The 21,524-nt window shown below is 42.8% G+C and overlaps 1 protein-coding gene across 1 annotated transcript; it reads right to left on the bottom strand.

The window, feature by feature from the left end:
• Positions 1 to 1,844: 1,844 nt before the first annotated feature.
• On the bottom strand, positions 1,845 to 21,240 carry LOC132427168 (thioredoxin). Its single transcript, XM_060014354.1, has 5 exons — positions 21,083 to 21,240; positions 10,681 to 10,785; positions 10,182 to 10,241; positions 2,607 to 2,672; positions 1,845 to 2,114 (listed from the first exon to the last, which is right to left on the bottom strand). Exons 1-5 carry the CDS (start codon positions 21,104 to 21,106, stop codon positions 2,052 to 2,054), a joined length of 318 nt encoding a protein of 105 aa, XP_059870337.1. The 5' UTR covers positions 21,107 to 21,240; the 3' UTR covers positions 1,845 to 2,051.
• Positions 21,241 to 21,524: the final 284 nt, after the last annotated feature.

Raw genomic sequence — 21,524 nt, 5'->3', positions numbered from 1 at the left:
TAAATGTTGGGAGCTCATCAAGCTGTCTTGAGCCCTCTTTACTCTGGATTCTCTTCCTGGGTGATCTCACACATTTAAGAGCCATCTACATTACATCTTTCAAATTCCTATTCCAGTCCAGGCTAGTACCCAACAGCCTGCATAACATCATCTTAAATGTATACCACCAAAGCATGTCTTAACATGTCCCAAGAGAACCTGCCCCCTCCCCCCCAATTCCTTAGCTTACTCATTACATGGCACCCCAACCACCCATTTGCTCAAGTCAAAAACCTGGTACTTACTCTAGAATCCTACTCCTAGACGTCCCTCGGATTGTCTTTCCTAAATGTTGAGTCCATACTCACTTTGTTCCCTCTCTCCCACCATCAACCAATCACAGGCATCATCATCTCTGGCCTAGGTAAATGCCGAAGCTTAAATGATTTTCTAGTTCTTTGCCTCCTTCTCCAACCCATTTCAATATAGCTGCCAAAATGAACTCTTAATATCCAAGCATGTTACCTCAGGCTTACCTTTCAATGTCTTCCCTTTGCACCTAGAACAAGCCTTGGATGACTGGGTGCTGCCATCGTCTGCCTCTATTTCATGCATCTCTGCTGGGTCTATAATGTACCAAGTTCTCTGACTCTGGGTCTTGCTGCATGCTGTTCTCTCTGCTGGGAAGTAGAGTGCCTGGCTCTTTGCTGGCCAGTCTTTTTTCACCATCAGGTCTCAGCTTAGTCTCCTGTCAGAACCATTCCATCCCAAGCAGGTCCCCCTATTAGTCTCAATTACTGTGCCCATTTGTTTTGGCCTCATAGTATATTCCACAGTCTGTTATTCATTAGTTTGCCTCCCTTTCTAGAATGTAAGCTCTATGAGAAGGGTGTCCTATTCACAGCTATATCCCTAGCCTAGCACAGTGCCTGGCACATAATAAGCATTCAATTAATATTTTGAACGTTCATCTAAGTTCAGTATCCTGATTTTCAGATGAGGAAAGAAACCCAGCTAAGGGCCCATCATTTTAGCTAGTTATTACATCGTTACACTGAGCAGCAGTGTAATAGTTGAGCATGCACTCAGGCTCCAGACTCACTTGGTTTGAATCTCGTATCCTCCACTGCCTAGTGTGATGCTGGGGATATTACTTAACCTTTCTGCCTGTTTCCTCACTGGGAAGTGGGGATTACAGTGCCTACTTCATAGGATTGTTGCAAAGATTAAATTAATAGAAGGATGGTGAGGAGCATATGATTTAATTCTGATTTTTTACTGTACAAATTTAAAAACTATTTCTGCAAGCATTCCTCCAGCCCTTTGGGTCTAGAACACAAGAAACAATGTTCTTTGAATGAAATTAACAGTAACGTCCACACTCTTTACTGCTTAGGTTGGAACTTCTATCTAGCATATAAAACCAGTTTATTAGATACTTGAGAGAATCAAATTCCCACAGTAATGTTTGTGGGAACTCCCTTGTGAGCCACCTATGAAGAATTCCTAACAGATAATAGAACTCCTTTACCATTAGCAAAATTGGCACCTCACTGTAACCTTTGGGACAGGAATCTGAAACCAGAGATAAACAATTCCTTCATGGGCAGACATCAATTTTGGTCATGAGGACCATTCAGAGAGCACAGGAGATCTGCTTGCTAGAACAAAAAATAATACTTTCTCTGTGCATAAGGTCAAAAATAATAACAGAATTTTAACATATTACTCTATTATCTGTGCATTGCCTCCAACAAGATTTTCCTACAAGTACAGGAAAAATCTTCAATCAATCATCAGTGGCCTACAAGGTTAAAAAAAAAAAAAAGTGATCAAGAACATATGAAAATAACTAGGACATTAAATATCATCAAATGGCCAGTTTTCATTTATTTTGAAAACTATGCAAAGACACCAGACAGTTTTAAAAAGGGTACAGTTAATATTTTATTGTCACTTATCAGATGGCAGTTAGGTATATAGTCTTCATACTTGATCCTTCCTTTTTGTAAATAAAAAAAAATTACAAGTTTTAAACAGCCAAAGGCTGATCATGTCTTCAGAAAACATGATTAGATTAATTCATTAATGGTGGCTTCAAGTTTTTCCTTATTAGCTCCAGAAAATTCACCCACCTGTTGAGAGAATATTGAATTGCCATTAGATGTAGCATTGCATCCCTATTTTGTGTATCAGATATGACCACAGAATGGGCCTGGGGAGGAGAGGAAGTTAAGTATAAGCTTATTGAAAATTTACATCCATGGATAACACCCAGTTCTTTAAAGTTAAAAACAAACAAAAACAAAAACCCCTCAAAAGTCAAGACTCAGTTTTTTTACACAAATACCTCTGAACAAAGATAAATGCACTGTGATATAAATATGAAGCGCCAATCACAGGGATTAATCACCAAATCCCTGTGATTTTAGTTTTAGCAAAGATCAGTTATCAATGAGATGTCACATTATGTACTTAATGAAGAATGACATATTTAAATATTCTTAAAAGGAAAAAACAGGGATGTGCTTCCCAATGTAAAGGGTAAGTCACTTCAGTTTCTTCTTTTCTATATCATGCTTTCCTATTATTACCCAGCTGGTTTCTTCAAGGTCAGATGTACCTACCTTCTGTCCCTTTTTAAAAAACTGGAAGGTTGGCATGCATTTGACTTCACACTCTGAAGCAACATCCTGGGGGGAAGGGAGGTATAGAAAGAAGATAAAAATAAGACCATGAGGAGTGCTGAGCTCTGGTACCTGTGATCTAAAACCAGATTCTTTTTCCTGTTATGTACCCAGAGCTCAGCGCCAATTTTTATACGCTTAAACAGGGACTACAATGGCAGCACAAAAGCCAAATTGGTTATATTCTCAATTAAAATTCTAATTAATACGTACTCTCATCTTTGAGAGATACCAGAATCAGATACTATACAGTGACTCAAATTGTTTAATCGAATTATTCCCAGCTGTACTGGAGTGAGGTACATAGATGATGATCATAAAGGCAAAAGTTTAGAGTTAGGGAGAGGAACAACTTATTTACAAAGGACTTGTTCAAGAATAAAGTCATGGCGATCTACAGGGACAGCTCCACACTGGTTTTTCTGTTATTGTTTTATAACCCCTACCTCTCAACACCTTGTTCACACCAGGTTTGGCGGGGGGAATGCCATGAAAAGGGCTTGGTTTGGACAAGAGTTTCAAGTGAACAGGTACATTAGGGATCAAATACATCAGCTTGGCACTGCAAAGAGGATCAGGAGAGAAGTGAAGAAAGAACCACACAGCCCTAACTAAGCAGCAAAAGCTGTGGAGGCCACCAACCACGGAGGCAGAACTCTGAGAAGCAGACCACGGAGACCAAAGAACTTTCACAGGAAAGGAAGGAAGGTCAGCTAAAAACACCGTGGTGACTTCCAGTTGGGGACTCAGGAGTAAGGGACATGGGAATTAAAAATGGAGTGGTCCTAGGACTTCCCTGGCAGTCCAGTGGTTAAGACTTCGAGCTTCCACTGCAGGGGGTGTGGGTTCGATCCCTGATTGGGGAACTAAGATCCCATATGCCAGGCTGCATGCCCCCCCCTCAAAAAAAAGGAGCGGTTCCTAGATTGAGCCACCAGTCAATGGTAGCACACCAGCCTAACTTCACCTGTTCCTCTGCCGGGCAGAAAAGTGTGGTTTTACGTCTTTATGAAATTGCACGTGTCCTGTTGCCAGTTTGGGCAGGAAGGGTGGTGGACGCTGCTGTTTCCAGATAACCTTTACTTTTTCTTTAAATGCTGGGCAACAAGAAGCACAAGGGCAGTAATGGCTGCAATAAAACGGCTAGTATGTACTGAATGTCTACTATATTCCAGGCACTAAGTACTCACTGAAAGCAACAGTCATAAGGAAATTCCCAAGAACCTGTGATAAGACCATCCAAATGAAGATCATAACATTTTAACTGTACCAATCTACAATTCCAGAAATTCCCTTGTAGTCTGAGAATCCAGGATGGAAAATGGGGTGGAGAGTTGACAGGAAGACGATGAGCTGCACATGTCAAGGTTCTGGACCTTGAGGATGAGTAATTGGGAAACCAGAAGATGACAAGTTAGAAGGGTAGAAGGACTGGTTTAGCTAAAAGGTTGGAAACTGGTTGTCTAGGGGGCTGAAGCTGGTCTAGATATGTTACTTGGTTCATGTAAATGCTTAAAAAAAAAAAATCTCTGAATTGCTTGAAGATTTGGAAACACTGGGCTGGCCCCTCCCAGCACTCGGAGAGCAGCAGTTTACTGCAGTCCCTTCCCTGTCTCTTCCTGACACTTGGAAGCCACCAGTTGGATACCATCTTTCATGCAAGCAGCTGGCGGAAGCCTCAAAAGAGGTGGGTGTTAGTTTTGTTTTTATAGTACCCACAGTGGAAGGGCTGTGGTCTGGAAAGTGTGAGCCACCCTTTCCGCCACTTCTAATCATAGAAACGTACAGGGGGTGCAACTGACCTGCATCACATATAAAAGCATGCAAAACAGGACCTGGAGATAAGTAAGGAAGAAGGAGTACAAGGACCTTGAGCTCACCTCCTCTCTCGAGCACACCAACATCACAACTCATTGTTAGACAACCATTGACAAAGACTGGAACCTATCAAAAAAGATACTCCACATCCAAAGACAACAGGACCTGGATACTGATCACAACCTTCAGATGAAAACGCTAATCCCAAAGCCTTATCAGCAGAAAATACAGGGTCCCAATCAATGGAAATGATAGTCTAATTGCCGTTCTCAGATTCTGGATGCCTTATACCTCTCCTAGCCAGAGCTTAGGCAGCATTCCCACATTGGTACAACTGCCTAACTTAAAATAAAATAAGACAAAAAACTAGAAACAAGATAAATGCTCAGAAGTGGTGTCAATGCTTTGAGAAAGACTTGAAGTGTGTTGTAAGTCATGTTCATACGTTTTACGTCTTAAAATTGCAGTCAAGGGCTTCCCTGGTGGTGCAGTGGTTAAGAATCCGCCTGCCAATGCAGGGGACATGGGTTCGAGCCCTGGTCCGGGAAGATCCCACATGCTGTGGAGCAACTAAGCCCGTGCACCACAACTACTGAGCCTGTGCTCTAGATCCCGCGCACCTAGAGCCCGTGCTCCGCAACAAGAGAAGCCACTGCAACAAGAAGCCTGCGCACCACAACGAAGAGTAGCCCCCGCTCGCTGCAACTAGAGAAAGCCCACGCGCAGCAACAAAGACCCAGCACAGCCCAAAAAAAAAAAAAAAAAATTGCAATCAAGTCTTTACATGGTAAATTTTTAAAGCATTAAGAATTCGCTCTCATTGGGTAAGAAAGTGATTTTTTTTAAAGGTGATGCAGGATTCTGTACCATAATTGAATCCACCACACTGGGCTTTTAGGTTACGCACATTCTTGTGAATAAATTCAGACGCGTCCCAGGGCAAAAAACCTTAAAGTTGCTCAGTTTAAGAAGATCATTTTCAATTTTACTTATTTAGATAAGTATAATCTCACCTTTCTATGGTCCGAAAGCTGTCACTGTATGGATGGATCATTTTAACTCATCTGCTGGTCGACAATGTAAAAGGCTCCGATTTTGCCTAAGCATCTCTACACTATGGTTCAATCCCCACCCATGAAAGTAAGCATTGCTAAGGGAATGAAAATATTCACTTTAAAGGCTCTAGACACACATGATTAAACCACCTCCCAATTTGAATGTGTCAGTTTATCAGTATGTATCATGATTTCTGACATCCAGTTTAAGACTTTTCATGTAACAGGATCCATCTGCCCTTCCCTACGCCAGTCACTGAAAGCATGTGCTCTGTTGGATTTAGGAGACTCCAGTTCTGTGAGTGAACTGTTCAGGCCCATTTCTGCAATGGCCACAGAGAAAAACGGTTAATCAAATTCTTAAGAATATAAGAACTGGGGCAGTTAATGTGCTTGACAGTGTATCACTTCTACGTGTTCAGTATTTTCTAGAATTTATGTTTGGCTTTCTTCTAGGTTGTATCTGGGGGTGAAGAATGAGGTAGAGATGCAACATCTTAACCCCAAATGGTTAACGGTTAATACATGGTTTAATAGATTCGATTCTTCTTTTTTGGACTTTTTAGTCTTGTCCATGGATCTACATACCTACTCTGGTTACAAGACCACACGGTTTTAATTATTGCTGCTAATGTACTTTATGGGGCCTGCCCCTTCCCATCCTCTATGACTTCCCTCCTAATTAGTTTTTTAAAATACTTTCCAGGATTTTCCTGACTACATTATTTCAGAATGTCATGATCAATTTCCCAAAAATGTTGGATGAATCTAAGAGTACTAACTAGCATTTTAATAATACTGAGTCAACATCCTGGAAGACAGTATATACCCATCTAGTAAAATCTTTCATGGACCTCAGTAAAGGTTAGTAGTTCTATAACTAATATTTGATCTCTACTGCCTCTGTTACTTTTTTTCTTTTGTTTTCTATTACTTGTTCTATGGACCAATTGGCCCACTCCTGTAGTGATTTGAAAGGCATGCACACTTAAAAATTAAGTAGTTACCTTTGAGGTTTTAAAAACATTCTTGATCTCAAGTTTATCACTTCCCTCATTTAAAAACAGAAAGCTAGCCACTCTCTAATGACAGACCCAGATCCTGCCATTTTTAAAAAAATAAACAATCTGGAACTTGTGTAGTCATATAAACACTGCCATAATCAGGATACAGAACTCTTCCCTCACTCCCATAAAACTTCCTCAGTAGCTTCTCTGTGGTCAAATACTCCCCCTTAGCCCCCACCCCCACTCTGTTCTCCATCCCTATAGTTTTAGCCCAGCTCAGATTTTTATTAGTTTTTATTAGTAAGTGTAACGAGGCTACATTTTACCTTATTAACTTTTGTTTCATTGGTTTCTAGCTCAGCACTCTGTATAGCCAAAATAACTTTAAATCTGCTGTTGTCACCTGTTATTAACTCATTGCTAGCTGTTCTCATAACGGAAACACATGGCATCCTAAAAGGTTGCAAAACTATCAGGCCCAAGTTACTTTGTTTCTTTTGAGCTTATAAGTATCATACTCTGTAGAGTTGGGAGTAGAGTCTGCTGTTAAGGAAATAAGATCAGTCTATCATTTTCAAAAGTAGTATTCACACTTCGCTATGCATACAGAGTTGTTTTGTGTGTGTACCACATTATATGTCCATGCCTCCTAACTGTCCATTTGAATCTATTACACCTAAAAGCTCATCTCTTCCAGCCCAAGTGTTCAGAGATTTTTCTATTAAAACTAGGTGTTGTTTGCCCCAAAGATACTATAAACATTAAGTACCCTGAGTCTGCATGGACAGGAATTATCTGCATAAAAAATATAAAAACAAACTCAGTCCTAAAATATTCCATCTATTTTAATGATATGATCTAATACTCAAAATAATGAATTGATGTCATTTTTATCCCTCATCTGATTCTTTTCGAGCCAAAATCAGGGGATGGTTTTATCTACAGCGTTCCAAAGCAACAAAAAGAAGATCCACTCATGTAATTCATAAATTCCATGGGGGAAAAACAACTCATGGATTGATAATGAACTCCTTTTTGTTTGAATCACCTGCCTTGCTAACTCTGCTGAATGGCCAGGTAAGTAGGAACTGACAGACTATTGCTATGCGTATGGGGTGACCAAAGGGTTCTGGAATTCAATTTTTAATGCCGCAAAAAGTTGATGAGGCTATTTAGATGGTGTAATAGTTGTCATTAAGAGTATTAAAAAAACCACACACACACAAAAGATCATATGTTGCTCAAAGTGAAAGGTCCCCAACTTATGAGAAGGTCACTTCAAGGTCTAGAGGTCTACATACTTTTAGAGTGATGATGAGGATGACAACCACGTCTAAAGGAGGGGCTGTCATACTGAAGTCTGGGCCTGCTCTGCACACCTACTTCCCAAAGGTTTTGGATTGAGGCAGAAAGCATTGGTCCTGGCCCCAGCACCATACAGGGGCCAAATCCACAGGCTCTGCCTCAATCGACCTTTTTGTTTTGTTTTGTTTTGTTTTTTTGCGGTATGCGGGCCTCTCACTGTTGTGGCCTCTCCTGTTGCGGAGCACAGGCTCCGGATGCGCAGGCTCAGCGGCCATGGCTCACGGGCCCAGCCGCTCCGTGGCATGTGGGATCTTCCTGGACCAGGGCACGAACCCGTGTCCCCTACATCGGCAGGTGGACTCTCAACCACTGCGCCATCAGGGAAGCCCTCAATCGACCTTTTACCCTTCTGTGTTGCAGTCCCATTATCTGTTCAGGGGGGATGCTGATAAAAATAGTTCTCATGGTCACTGCCTGGATGAAATGATACAACGTAGGCAGAGGGCTTAGTGCAGCCTCTAGCATATGTTAGTATTTCCAAATAAAAATGTATTCACTTGCTGTCTGGTAGGGTCAGTACCAGTTTCTTTAGTCCCTTCCAGGTGCCATTTTCACCTGGCTAAGGTGACGAGATTTAAAAAAATAAGTTAGGTTAAAATAGGGAGCAAGAGTTTTTTCACAAACACATGCTGTCTACTCTTATTTAAAACAAAAACCCAGGGCTTCCCTGGTGGCGCGGTGGTTGGGAGTCTGCCTGCCGATGCAGGGAACGCAGGTTCGTGCCCCGGTCTGGGAAGACCCCACATGCTGCGGAGCGGCTGGGCCCGTGAGCCATGGCCACTGAGCCTGTGTGTCCGGAGCCTGCGCTCCGCAACAGGAGAGGCCACAACAGTGAGAGGCCCGCGTACTGCAAAAAACGAAAACAAAAACCCAGGACACATCAGAATAACTTTACTTGACGACCATACCAATTCATTCATTCTTCACCTACCACAGGTCAGACAGGTGTGCTGATAAAGAGGAAACAAAGGCGCATAAGACAGGGTCCCTGATCCCAAGAAACTGACAGACTAATGAAGGACAGACACAAAGATCATTACAGTAATAGCTAAGCTTACTGAATGCTTATCACGCGCCAGGCACTGCTCTAAGCACTTCCCAGGTCTTATCTCACACGATCCTGACAAGTGCCTTACATGCTGGATTAACGCTGCCATTTAACAGAGGCGCAACCTGAGGCACAGAACAGATAACTTCACCAAGCCCACAGCGCTAATAAGGGACACGATCCTCCCACTGGACAACCATCAATCCACGAAAAGGAGGGGCAGAGGACACCAGGGGGACACAGAGGAAGGGAACAAACCTAGTCTGGGCATAAAAGGGAGTAACTAAAGGAGAATTCCTCGAGAGGATGTGAAGCTTAAGTCAAGGAGCTTGTCCGGCAAGAAAGAAAGATGAGAAATGTGCTGGGAACAAGCAATGTGGTACTGGGAGGTGCCCACAGGCTTAGAAAATACTGCCATACGTTTCCCCACCCCGGCCCCACCCTTTTTATAGACCCTTCTGGACCTTTTGCAGGATTTCCATGTTTGCTCAATGAATAATCAACCTTACAAGGTTGGTGGGGGCAGGTATTAAGATCTGGTCATAGAAGAACCAAGGTTCAAGGGATACGAGAATGAGCCTAAAGCAGACGTCACTGGGCCAGGACTGGAAGCCAGGTCGAGCACCTTTGTTGCCACTTCATACCCTAACCCACTCCTGCCCTGCTGGGGCTAAGCAAACCTGCCCACACACGTTTAAATCCCTGCTCTGCTACTTACTAACTGTAACTCCACGGTCAACCTGGGCATGATGACAGGACAAAGGATTAAATGAATCCATACTTGTTACGCACAAAGAACAGTGCGCCTGGTCCCAAGTGCTAAACGAGCATTTGTTAAACTAAACCAATCTTGAAATGTTCCCCCCAGTTCTTCTCTCAGCTCTCTAATCAGGCATCTTGGTGTTTGTTTGGTCTCTTCAATTTCTGTTTGTCGAGCATCTCAGAATGTTGGTAGATTACTTGGGCTTTTAGAATGGCAGGTGACTAGTAAAGATGGGTAACAGATGCCTTAACCATTTTATTTTAGGATGTGATGTACTTAGCTCCTGACATCTAGGATTAAGCTCATAATTGGCACAATTACCCGTTCTTCTGAAATAAACTTTTTAACTAGGGTTGTAATTCTAGTGTTTTACTTATTTATGAGAACAAGCAATGTGTAATTCAGAGAAAAAGGCCAATGCAAAAAGCTCAACATTATTCCAAATTTCCAGCCACATACCTGACAGTCATCCACGTCTACTTCGAGGAACACTACGTTGGAATACTTTTCCGAGAGAGACTAGAAAATTAGAAAAAAAATCCACAAAGATTTAGCAGTGGGTAATGGCAGCCAACACACTGAAGCTTCTTAAATGGAAACTTAAAAGCAGGGACTAAAGATCCCAATATTTAGGGACAGGTAAGCATAAAAGACATTTTCCCTGAATCAAATTCTCCTTGGTGTAAAATAATTTGAAACATCAACTCTGATTCCTGAACTTCAAATAGGGCCCATGTTTCACTGTGAAGAAAAAGCCACTTAAGCCAACCAAATTAACTTCTGAAAGTCGTCTTCAACAGGCTGTGTGTGTCAAACCTAAACTGTTATGCTATGATTTTTAGACCAAAGACCCGACAACAACAAAACCTCTAACTGTCCTTCTTTCCTAGCTTTGTGACCACCAACCCCAGACACACAAATAGTTTACAAAAGCAGAAGTTGGCTAATAAATACTTACATGAAAGAAAGGCTTGATCATTTTGCAAGGCCCACACCACGTGGCTGAGAAGTCGACTACTACGAGTTTCTCTCCCGCACTGTTCAAGGCTTCCTGAAAAGCATACTAAGGGAAAGAGAAAAGCAGATGTTAGGTTACGTTTATTTCCAAAAGCCCTGATAAAATGCGACACAAAACACAATTTGGAGGTCCTGCTTTCAGGGCCTATTTTTTTAATAAAAAAAGGAAAACAAAGCAAATAAACTGAGGAAATCCTACTGTGGTGTAATGTTTGTTATTTGATAAGGTGAAACAAGTAGGATGTATACAGTGTATCAATATTCATGTCTTCATAAATGTAAAGAATTAGTTAATCCACATCCAAACTAAGTAAATAAAAGGAAAATAAAGACATTTGTATTACAAATGTTTCCACATCTGGACTTCCCTGGTGGCGCAGTGGTTAAGAATCCGCCTGCCAATGCAGGGGACACGGGTTCGAGCCCAGGTCTGGGAAGATCCCACATGCTGTGGAGCAACTAAGCCTGTGCGCCACAACTACTGAGCCTGCGTGCCACAACTACTGAAGCCCATGCGCCCAGAGCCCATGCTCTGCAACAAGAGAAGCCACCGCAATGAGAAGCCCGCACACCGCAATGAAGAGTGGCCCCGCTCGCCACAACTAGAGAAAGCCAGTGAGCAGCAACAAAAACACAACGCAGCCAAAAAAATATAAATACATAAAATAAATTTATAAAAAAAAAGTTTCCACATCAAATCTAGGTATAACATATGGTAGACATTCACTAAATGCTCATTGATCCAAGGAATCACACTTCAATTGAATAAGTCACAAAGGCACAGACTCTTGCAACTAAAACACCACAAGTTATTTTAAAAACTAAAACTTTTTGATTAAGCTAATATTGTCTGTGGTAGAACATCCAAAAGGTAAAAAAAATAAATATCAAGGAAAAGAACATTCTCCACACCCTTACACCCACTGTTGACATTAAGCATATGTCCTTATACTCTTTTTAGTGGAGTTTCCAGAATTGAGATCATACATACTATCGTTGATTTCTGCCTTCACTGTTGACCAAATGAAAGTTTTAGTCCCTTGTGAAGGGAATTTTCTTTGTTATTTTTCGTAAGCCATGCTTGTTGAATAAAATTCCACCAGTAGAAATGATCAAGAAATCCCTTACCACCAAACTCCCTGAATAATTTACCAATGGTTTTGATACTGTAACCCTAGCAACCTAACCTTCTAGTTAACAAGGGACGACTCTTTTTTAACCACAGTCAGCTGGTGCTGACCAAAACCAAGGCCATGAAGAGAAATCAAAACACAAACATCTATATCTGAAGTCTCGGTTTTCTTCACCGGGGGTGTGGGGGGTGTGGGGGGGGAAATGCCAGTCACATTGGTTTAATTAAAAACCAACACCACGCCCCCCCTCCTCTGAAAGCTAAGAATCAGATCAGATTTGGTCCAAGTAAAGAAGAAAGTAAATAATGCACCGTTAACGAAAAAGAACTAAAGTGAATTCCTCTGAAGTTACTGCTCTAGATTTCTACTTTCTGCCTCATGTTTATTGGGGAAAACAATTCACAAATGGTGTTTCCTGGAATGGGTAGGTCATGACTTCTGTACCCAGTTCAGTTATGCAGGTACAAACCTGCATACAAATAAACACACCACACCTTTGGGCGTGGGGAGGTGTGTGTGTGTAGTGGAGGTGGCACACAGAGAGTAAGAAGTACAGAAATTGTTTTCCCAAACCATCACCGATTTTTTCCAGATGAATTTCCTTCAAAGCCTTCCCTAATGTGATTTTTTTAGGTCAAACCAGCCATTCTTTACTGCAAGATCCAGGTAAGACAGGGAAATAAAGATTGACAACGTCTGGTCAGATGAATCCATGGTTTTGTAAACATGGTTGGCCCTCAGTAAATACAGGTGAGGTTACTCTCAACCTAGAATATTTTTCAGCAATAACTTCTGGCTTCACTGAACATGAGTCACAGAGCCAGGTACATGTAGGACTTCATGACAAGTTCTATTCTCTGGATACTAAAGTTTGCCTAAAACAGACATCAGTGTGAAAATCATTCAATACTATCTGACTAAGAAGCAAACCATAATTTCTAGCTCCCAGAAACTACCAGTGAGGATTGATAAAGGTCCCCATCACTAACACAAACATTCTGAAAACAAAACAATGTATTTGGGGCAGATAAATAAGAGCAGCACCTAGCATCTCTTTTCCTAAACACACCCATTCCAAAGGTAATCAACAGGCATAAGAGTGGTTTGTAAAAAAGCATTCAGCAAAGTGCCTGTGTGTTAAAGTTGGGAGTTCAAGAAAAGGCAGCAGGGACGTCCCTGGTGGCGCAGGGGTTAAGAATCCGCCTGCCAATGTAGGGTACATGGGTTCAAGCCTTCGTCCGGGAAAATCCCACGTGCCGAGAAGCAAATAAGCCCATGCGCCACAACTACTGAGCTTGCACTCTAGAGCCCGTGAGCCACAACTACTGAGCCCGAGTGCCACAACTACTGAAGCCTGCGCGCCTAGAGCCCGTGCTCTGCAACAAGAGAAGCCACTGCAATGAGAAGCCCATGCACCGCAACGAAGAGTAGCCACTGCTCAACATAACTAGAGAAAGCCTGCGCACAGCAACAAAGACCCAACAGACAAAACTAATAAATAAATTAAAAATATGTATATATGAAATGAGTAACAATCCTGCAGCCTGTGGAACAAAAACCACATTCACAGAAAGACAGACAAAATGAAAAGGCAGAGGGCTATGTACCATATGAAGGAACAAGATAACACCCCAGAAAAACAACTAAATGAAGTGGAGATAGGCAACCTTCCAGAAAAAGAATTCAGAATGATGATAGTGAAGATGATCCAGGACCTCGGAAAAAGAATGAAGGCAAAGATGGAGAAGATGCAAGAAATGTTAAACAAAGACCTAGACAAATTAAAGAAGAAACAAACAGAGATGAACAAGACAATAACTGAAATGAAAACTACACTAGAAGGAGTCAATAGCAGAATAACTGAGGCAGAAAAACGAATAAGTGATCTGAAAGAGAGAATGGTGGAATTCACTGCCGCAGAACAGAATAAAGAAAAAAGAATGAAAAGAAATGAAGACAGCCTAAGAGACCTCTGGGACAACATTAAACGCAACAACATTCACATTATAGGGGTCCCAGAAGGAGAAGAGAGAGAGAAAGGACCAGAGAAAATATTTGAAGAGATTATAGTCAAAAACTTCCCTAACATGGGAAAGGAAATAGCCACCCAAGTCCAGGAAGCACAGCAAGTCCCATACAGGATAAACCCAAGGAGAAACATGCCGAGACACATAGTAATCAAATGGGCAAAAATTAAAGACAAAGAAAACTTATTGAAAGCAGCAAGGGAAAAACGATAAATAACACACAAGGGAACTCCCATAAGGTTAACAGCTGATTTCTCAGCAGAAACTCTACAAGCCAGAAGGGAGTGGCATGATATACTTAAAGAGATGAAAGGGAAGAACCTACAACCAAGATTACTCTACCCAGCAAGGATCTCATTCAGATTCTATGGAGAAATCAAAAGCTTTACAGACAAGCAAAAGCTAAGAGAATTCAGCACCACCAAACCAGCTCTACAGCAAATGCTAAGTGGGAAACACAGGAGAAGAAAAGGACCTACAAAAACAAACCCAGAACAATTAAGAAAATGGTCATAGGAACATATATATCAATAATTACCTTAAACGTGAATGGATTAAATGCTCCAACCAAAAGACATAGGCTTGCTGAATAGATACAAAAACAAGACCCATATATATGCTGTCTACAAGAGACCCACTTCAGACCTAGGGACACATACAGAGACTGAAAGTGAGGGGATGGAAAAAGATATTCCATGCAAATGGAAATCAAAAGAAAGCTGGAGTAGCTATACTCATATCAGATAAAATAGACTTTAAGGAATGTTACAAGAGACAAGGAAGGTCACTACATAATGATCAAGGGATCAATCCAAAAAGAAGATATAAAAATTACAAATATATATGCACCCAACATAGGAGCACCTCAATACATAAGGCAACTGCTAACAGCCATAAAAGGGGAAATCGACATTAACACAATAATAGTGGGGGATTTAACACCTCACTTACACCAATGGACTGATCATCCAAAATGAAAATAAATAAGGAAACAGAAGCTTTAAATGACACAATAGACCAGATAGATTTAACTGATATTTATAGGATATTCCATCCAAAAACAGCAGATTACACTTTTTTCTCAAGTGCGCATGGAACATTCTCCAGGACAGATCACACCTTGGGTCACAAATCAAGCCTCAGTAAATTTAAGAAAACTGAAATCATATCAAGCATCTTTGCTGACCACAACACTATGAGATTAGAAATGAATTACAGGGGAAAAAAAGTAAAAAACACAAACACATGGAGGCTAAACACGTTACTAAATAACCAAGAGATCACTGAAGAAATCAAAGAGGAAATTAAAAAATACCTAGAGACAAATGACAATGAAAACACGACGATCCAAAACCTATGGGATGCAGCAACAGCAGTTCTAAGAGGGAAGTTTATAGCTATACAAGCCTACATCAAGAAACAAGAAAAATCTCAAACAATCTAACCTTACACCTGAAGGAACTAGAGAAAGAAGAACAAACAAAACCCAAAGTCAGCAGAAGGAAAGAAATCATAAAGATCAGAGCAGAAATAAATGAAATAGAAACAAAGAAAACAATAGCAAAGATCAATAAAACTAAAAGCTGGTTCTTTGAGAAGATAAACAAAATTGACAAACCATTAGCCAGACTCATCAAGAAAAAGAGGGAGAGGACTCAAATCAATAAAATTAGAAACGAAAAAGGAGAAGTTACAACAGACACCGCAGAAATACAAAGCATCCGAAGAGACTACTACAAGCAACTCTATGCCAATAAAATGGCCAACCTGGAAGAAATGGACAAATTCTTAGAAAGGTATAACCTTCCAAGACTGAACCAGGAAGATACAGAAAATATGAACAAACCAATCACAAGTAAGGAAATTGAAACTGTGATTAAAAATCTTCCAACAAACAAAAGTCCAAGACCAGATGGCTTCACGGGTGAATTCTATCAAACATTTAGAGAAGAGCTAACACCCATCCTTCTCAAACTCTTCCAAAAATTGCAGAGGAAGGAACACTCCCAAACTCATTCTATGAGGCCATCATCACCCTGATACCAAAACCAGACAAAGATACTACAAAAAAAGAAAATTACAGACCAATATCACTGATGAATATAGATGCAAAAATCCTCAACAAAATACTAGCAAACAGAATCCAACAACACATTAAAAGGATCATACACCATGATCAAGTGAGATTTATCCCAGGGATGCAAGGATTCTTCAATATATGTAAATCAATCAATTCGATACACCATATTAACAAATTGAAGAAGAAAAACCATATGATCATCTCAATAGATGCAGAAAAAGCTTTTGACAAAGTTCAACACCCATTTATCATAAAAACTCTCCAGAAAGTGGGCATAGAGGGAACCTACCTCAACATAATAAAGGCCATATACGACAAACCCACAGCAAACATCATTCTCAATGGTGAAAAACTGAAAACATTTCCTCTAAGATCAGGAACAACACAAGGATGTCCACTCTCACCACTATTATTCAACATAGTTTTGGAAGTTTTAGCCACAGCAATCAGAGAAGAAAAAGAAATAAAAGGAATACAAATTGGAAAAGAAGAAGTAAAACTGTCACTATTTGCAGATGACATGGTACTATATATAGAGAGAATTCTAAAAATGCCACCAGAAAACTACTAGAGCTAATCAATGAATTTGGTAAAGTTGCAGGATACAAAATTAATGCACAGAAATCCCTTGCATTCCTATACACTAATGATGAAAAATCTAAAAGAGAAATTAAGGAAACACTCCCATTTACCATAGCAACAAAAAGAATAAAATACCTAGGAATAAACCTATCTAAGGAGACAAAAGACCTGTATGCGGAAAACTATAAGACACTGATGAAAGAAATTAAAGATGATACCAAGAGATGGAGAGATATACCATGTTCTTGGATTGGAAGAATCAACATTGTGAAAATGACGATACTGCCCAAAGCAATCTACAGATTGAATGCAATCCCTATCAAATTACCAATGGCATTTTTTACAGAACTAGAACAAAAAATCTTAAAATCTGTATGGAGACACAGAAGACCCCGAATAGCCAAAGCAGTCTTGAGGGAATAAAACGGAGCTGAAGGAATCAGACTCCTGACTTCAGACTATACTACAAAGCTACAGTAATCAAGACAATATGGTACTGACACAAAAACAGGAACATAGATCAATGGAACAAGATAGAAAGCCCAGAGATAAACCCATGCACCTATGGTCAACTAATCTATGACAAAGGAGGCAAGGATATACAATGGAGAAAAGACAGTCTCTTCAATAAGTGGTGCTGGAAAAACTGGACAGCTACATGTAAAAGAAGGAAATTAGAACACTCCCTACACCATACACAAAAATAAACTCAAAATGGATTCGAGACCTAAATGTAAGACTGGACACTATAAAACTCTTAGAGGAAAACATAGGAAGAACACTCTTTGACATAAATCACAGCAAGATGTTTTTTGATCCACCTCCTAGAGTAATGGAAATAAAAACAAAAATCAACAAATGGGACCTAATGAAACTTAAAAGCTTTTGCACAGCAAAGGAAACCATAAACAAGACGAAAAGACAACCCTCAGAATGGGAGAAAGTATTTGCAAACGAATCAATGGACAAAGGATTAATCTCCAAAATATATAAACAGCTCATGCAGCTCAATATTAAAGAAACAAACAACCCAATCCAAAAATGGGCAAAAGACGTAAACAGACATTTCTCCAAAGAAGATATACAGATGGCCAAGAAGCACATAAAAAGCTGCTCAACATCACTAATTATTAGAGAAATGCAAATCAAAACGACAATGAGGTATCACCTCACACCAGTTAGAATGGGCATCATCAGAAAATCTACAAACAACAAATGCTGGAGAGGGTGTGGAGAAAAGGGAACCCCTTGCACAGTTGGTGGGAATGTAAACTGATACAGCCACTATGGAGAACAGTATGGAGGTTCCTAAGAAACTAAAAATAGAATTACCATAGGATCCAGCAATCCCACTACTGGGCATATACCCAGAGAAGACCATAATTCAAAAAGACACATGCACTCCAATGTTCATTGCAGCACTATTTACAATAGCCAGGTCATGGAAGCAACCTAAATGCCCATCGAAATTGAGTCATTTGCTGAGACATGGATGGATGTAGAGACTGTCATACAGAGTGAAGTAAGTCAGAAAGAGAAAAACAAATATCGTACATTAACGCATGTATGTGGAACCTAGAAAAATGGTACAGATGAACCGGTTTGCAGGGCAGAAGTTGAGACACAGATGTAGGGAACAAATGTATGGACACCAAGGGGGGGAAACCGCAGGGGGATGGGGATTGTGGTGTGCTGAATTGGGCGATTGGGATTGACATGTACACACTGTTGTGTATAAAACTGATGACTAATAAGAACCTGTTGGGGCTTCCTGGGTGGCGCAGTGGTTGAGAGTCCGCCTGCTGATGCAGGGGACACAGGGTTGTGCCCCAGTCCAGGAGGATCCCACGTGCCGCGGAGCGGCTGGGCCCGTGAGCCATGGCCGCTGGGCCTGCGTGTCCGGAGTCCGTGCTCCGCAATGGGAGAGTCCACGGCAGTGAGAGGCCCGCGTACCGCAAAAAAAAAAAAAGAACCTGCTGTATAAAAAAAATAAAATTAAATCTAAAAAATTTTAAAAAATGAATAAAATACTATTAGAAAAAAAGAAGAAAAGAAATGGCAGTGGCTATTCTTCAAAAAACTTGATTTCTTCCTCCTCACTTTTATAGTCCATTAACACACTTGGAGCGGAAATGGATCCCAGTGGCTCTAAACTACCAAAACCTCAGAGTTGTCTTGGATGGCCCACGGCACGAAGTCCATCAGGATGAAAAGCTAAAGCGTACTCAAAATTTACAAGAAACATTAGCTTAGCTTTTGATTGACTCTGGATCATAGTTTTGAACATCAACTAATTATCAGGGACTTTGGGCCCCAAGCCATAGTGCTTTTCTGGGTAATGAATTTACTGTCACCCTTGTACCTCTTGGTATTGATGAGGGGAGGAGGGTGCCACAATTACGAGAACTAAAATAGGGAAAGACTGAAATGTGCTCCAGGAACCAATTTTCTGCTTGTAGTGTTTGGATTCTGAAACAATTCATATAGACCAAAGATTTCTCACTCCTTTCATAGGTTTTCAGATGTTCTACTGATGAGGTCACCAGACTCTGCAGAAGACCATCCGCTCCTCCCCTCATAGACTGTTGTTTGTCACTCAGTAGACACTGAATAAAAATATGTGGAAAAAACTCAATATTAAGGCTCTCTCTTTTCTTCTTTTTTTAAATAAATTTATTTATTTTTGGCTGCATTGGGTCTTCGTTGCTGCACATGGGCTACTCTCTAGTTGCAGCGAGCGGGGGCTCCTCTTCATTGTGGTGCACAGGCTTCTCACTGCGGTGGCTTCTCGTTGCAGAGCATGGGCTCTAGGCGTGCTGGCTTCAGTAGCTGTGGCACGCGGGCTCAGTAGTTGTGGCGCACAGGCTTAGTTGCTCTGTGGCATGTGGGATCTTCTCGGACCAGGGCTCGAACCCATGTCTCCTGCACTGGCAGGTGGATTCTCAACCACTGCGCCACCAGGGAAGCCCAAGGCACTCTCTTTTCAACCAATGAAAAGGTTGTTAATAAGTCATAAAAGGTTCACATCCCTTGACCCTGCACTCAAGACCCTAACCTGAGGAAACAGCCTGAACTCTGTATAAAGCCTTATGAACAGAAACATTCACTGAAGCGTGGAAAACTGCCCAAATGTCCAGCAATGTCTTCAGATATTGAAATGATCGCAAAAAGCTTCTAATTACACGTAAAGTGTTCAGGCTAAATTAGACGACAAACACACAGCTCGGAAATAAAAACAACCTCAACTATTTTGTGGTTGCGCCTAGGAAATAGAAGATCTCTCTTCCCAAACTTTCTACAACGATCTTTATGTTTTCTGGTTGTAAAAGGAACAAAAAGATAAGGAACCATTAACAGACAAACTTCCATTTCCAAAGCTAACCCCAGCACCTAAACCAGGTCGGGGCACGCGACCCGCCTTTCCACTGCTTTACTGGGGTGGGCGGTATCGCAGGGTAAACGGTTTCGTCCCACTGTTTGAGCAACATCAGTTTTCTCCCACTCAGTTTTGTGCCTCAGCATTTAACATCCACTCCTTGAGGGGCCACAGTACACCAGACACTGTTAGGCTCTGAGTTTTCCAAGCAGGAGGGTATTAAGTTTGCAATAACTCTCGACATAGAACACTTTTTGTCTTGGTCATTCCTAAAAGGACAGAACCGCCGTCTGGGTACCAGAAAGCCGACGAGCACACAACGGGGCGCGGCCGCTCTCAGGGGCACTCCTGGCTCTAGCGAAACCCACCGACCACGAAATTCACCGTGGGTGAATCACAGATGGGTAGGGCAGTGAAGGTCCCTGGGCCCAGCCTTGCGGACTGAGTCATTCCAAAGCCTGAGCTGCCGGAAACACGCCCTGCGCCGCAGGAGGAGGAGTCCCGAGGGCGCGGCCCGGACTTCACCTCATTGACGCCACCTGGGCCCCTAGGGCCGGACTTGTACAAGCGAAAGGGTTCGGGGGGTGTCTCCAGCCCGGAACCGCTCCCTTCGCGCGGATGCAACACGCGTCAGCTCTGCGGCCGAGCAGTGCTGGAGGCAGCCGGGGGTGTCCGGCCTAAATCCACTCCCCAGGGAGCTCACTGCACCCAGCGCGGGTGGATCACGCCGCTCTCCGGGGAGAGTGGCAGCCAGCAAGCCCCGGCTTTCTCCAAGGAGCCCTCCACCTCCCTGCCCGGGCCCGTGTCCGGATACAAATGGGGGCCAAAGGCAGACTCCCTCCATCCTTCACCCAATCGCGGTTTCCCGGCTGGGGTGGGGAGGGGGCGGAGGCGCAATGGAGGACTCCAGGGCGCTCCCCACGCGCGTGCATCCCCCGGGCGCATAGGTTACCCGGACCTAGCCCTCCAGGGCACGCTCCACCGCCCCGGGAGCGCCCAGGCCCGGGCTCCTCGCAGTCCCCGGCCGAGTCGCCGCGTCCCCTTCCTCCAGAGATGCGAAGGGGCGGCCTGCCCACCTCCGGCCCACCGCCCACCCCACCTGCCGGGGCTGCGCGCCGCGCCCTGGCCGGCCCCGGAACGCTTACCTTGCTCTCAATCTGCTTCACCATCTTGGCTGCTGCTGTCTGACTAGCGACCTTACACTGGAATACACGGAAGCGGATCCAAGGCACCGGACGAAGCTTGGAGAGCACGCAGCCCGCTTTCCCTTTATAGCAACGGTGGGCGGGGCGGGCGGGCGCGCGCGGCGTAAGTGTGGCGGGGGCGCGCCCGCTGGGGCCTCCCGGGCCCGCCTAGGCTTCTGGGCTACGCCCCGCCTCCCGGATGCGGCCGGACGGGGGCGGGACCGCCGGCAGGGGCGGGGCCGGAGGGGCAGGGCTGGGGCGGGCGCGGGGCGGAGCTCCTGGGAGTCCTCTGGGCTGGAGCCCTTCGGCGCCTCCCACCTGTACCCCACCTGGGAGTGGGGATGCGTGACGTAAAGGGCGCCTGCACTATGCATGGCGGGCGGAGGCCGCCCAATGAGCTACA

The sequence above is a fragment of the Delphinus delphis genome, chromosome 6, assembly GCF_949987515.2.
Source record: "Delphinus delphis chromosome 6, mDelDel1.2, whole genome shotgun sequence".
NCBI lineage: Eukaryota > Metazoa > Chordata > Mammalia > Artiodactyla > Delphinidae > Delphinus > Delphinus delphis.
The sequence above is the reverse complement of the archived record's forward strand: the minus strand, read 5'-3'. Positions and strand labels throughout refer to the sequence as shown.

Excerpts from the sequence above, each read along its gene's own strand:
- LOC132427168 (XM_060014354.1), bottom strand. The coding sequence starts at position 21,106 with ATGGTGAAGCAGATTGAGAGCAAG. Across the intron at positions 10,242-10,680 it reads TGATCAAGCCTTTCTTTCAT|TCTCTCTCGGAAAAGTATTC; the intron begins GTAAGTATTTAT and ends CTAATTTTCTAG. Across the intron at positions 2,673-10,181 it reads TAGACGTGGATGACTGTCAG|GATGTTGCTTCAGAGTGTGA; the intron begins GTATGTGGCTGG and ends CCTTCCCCCCAG.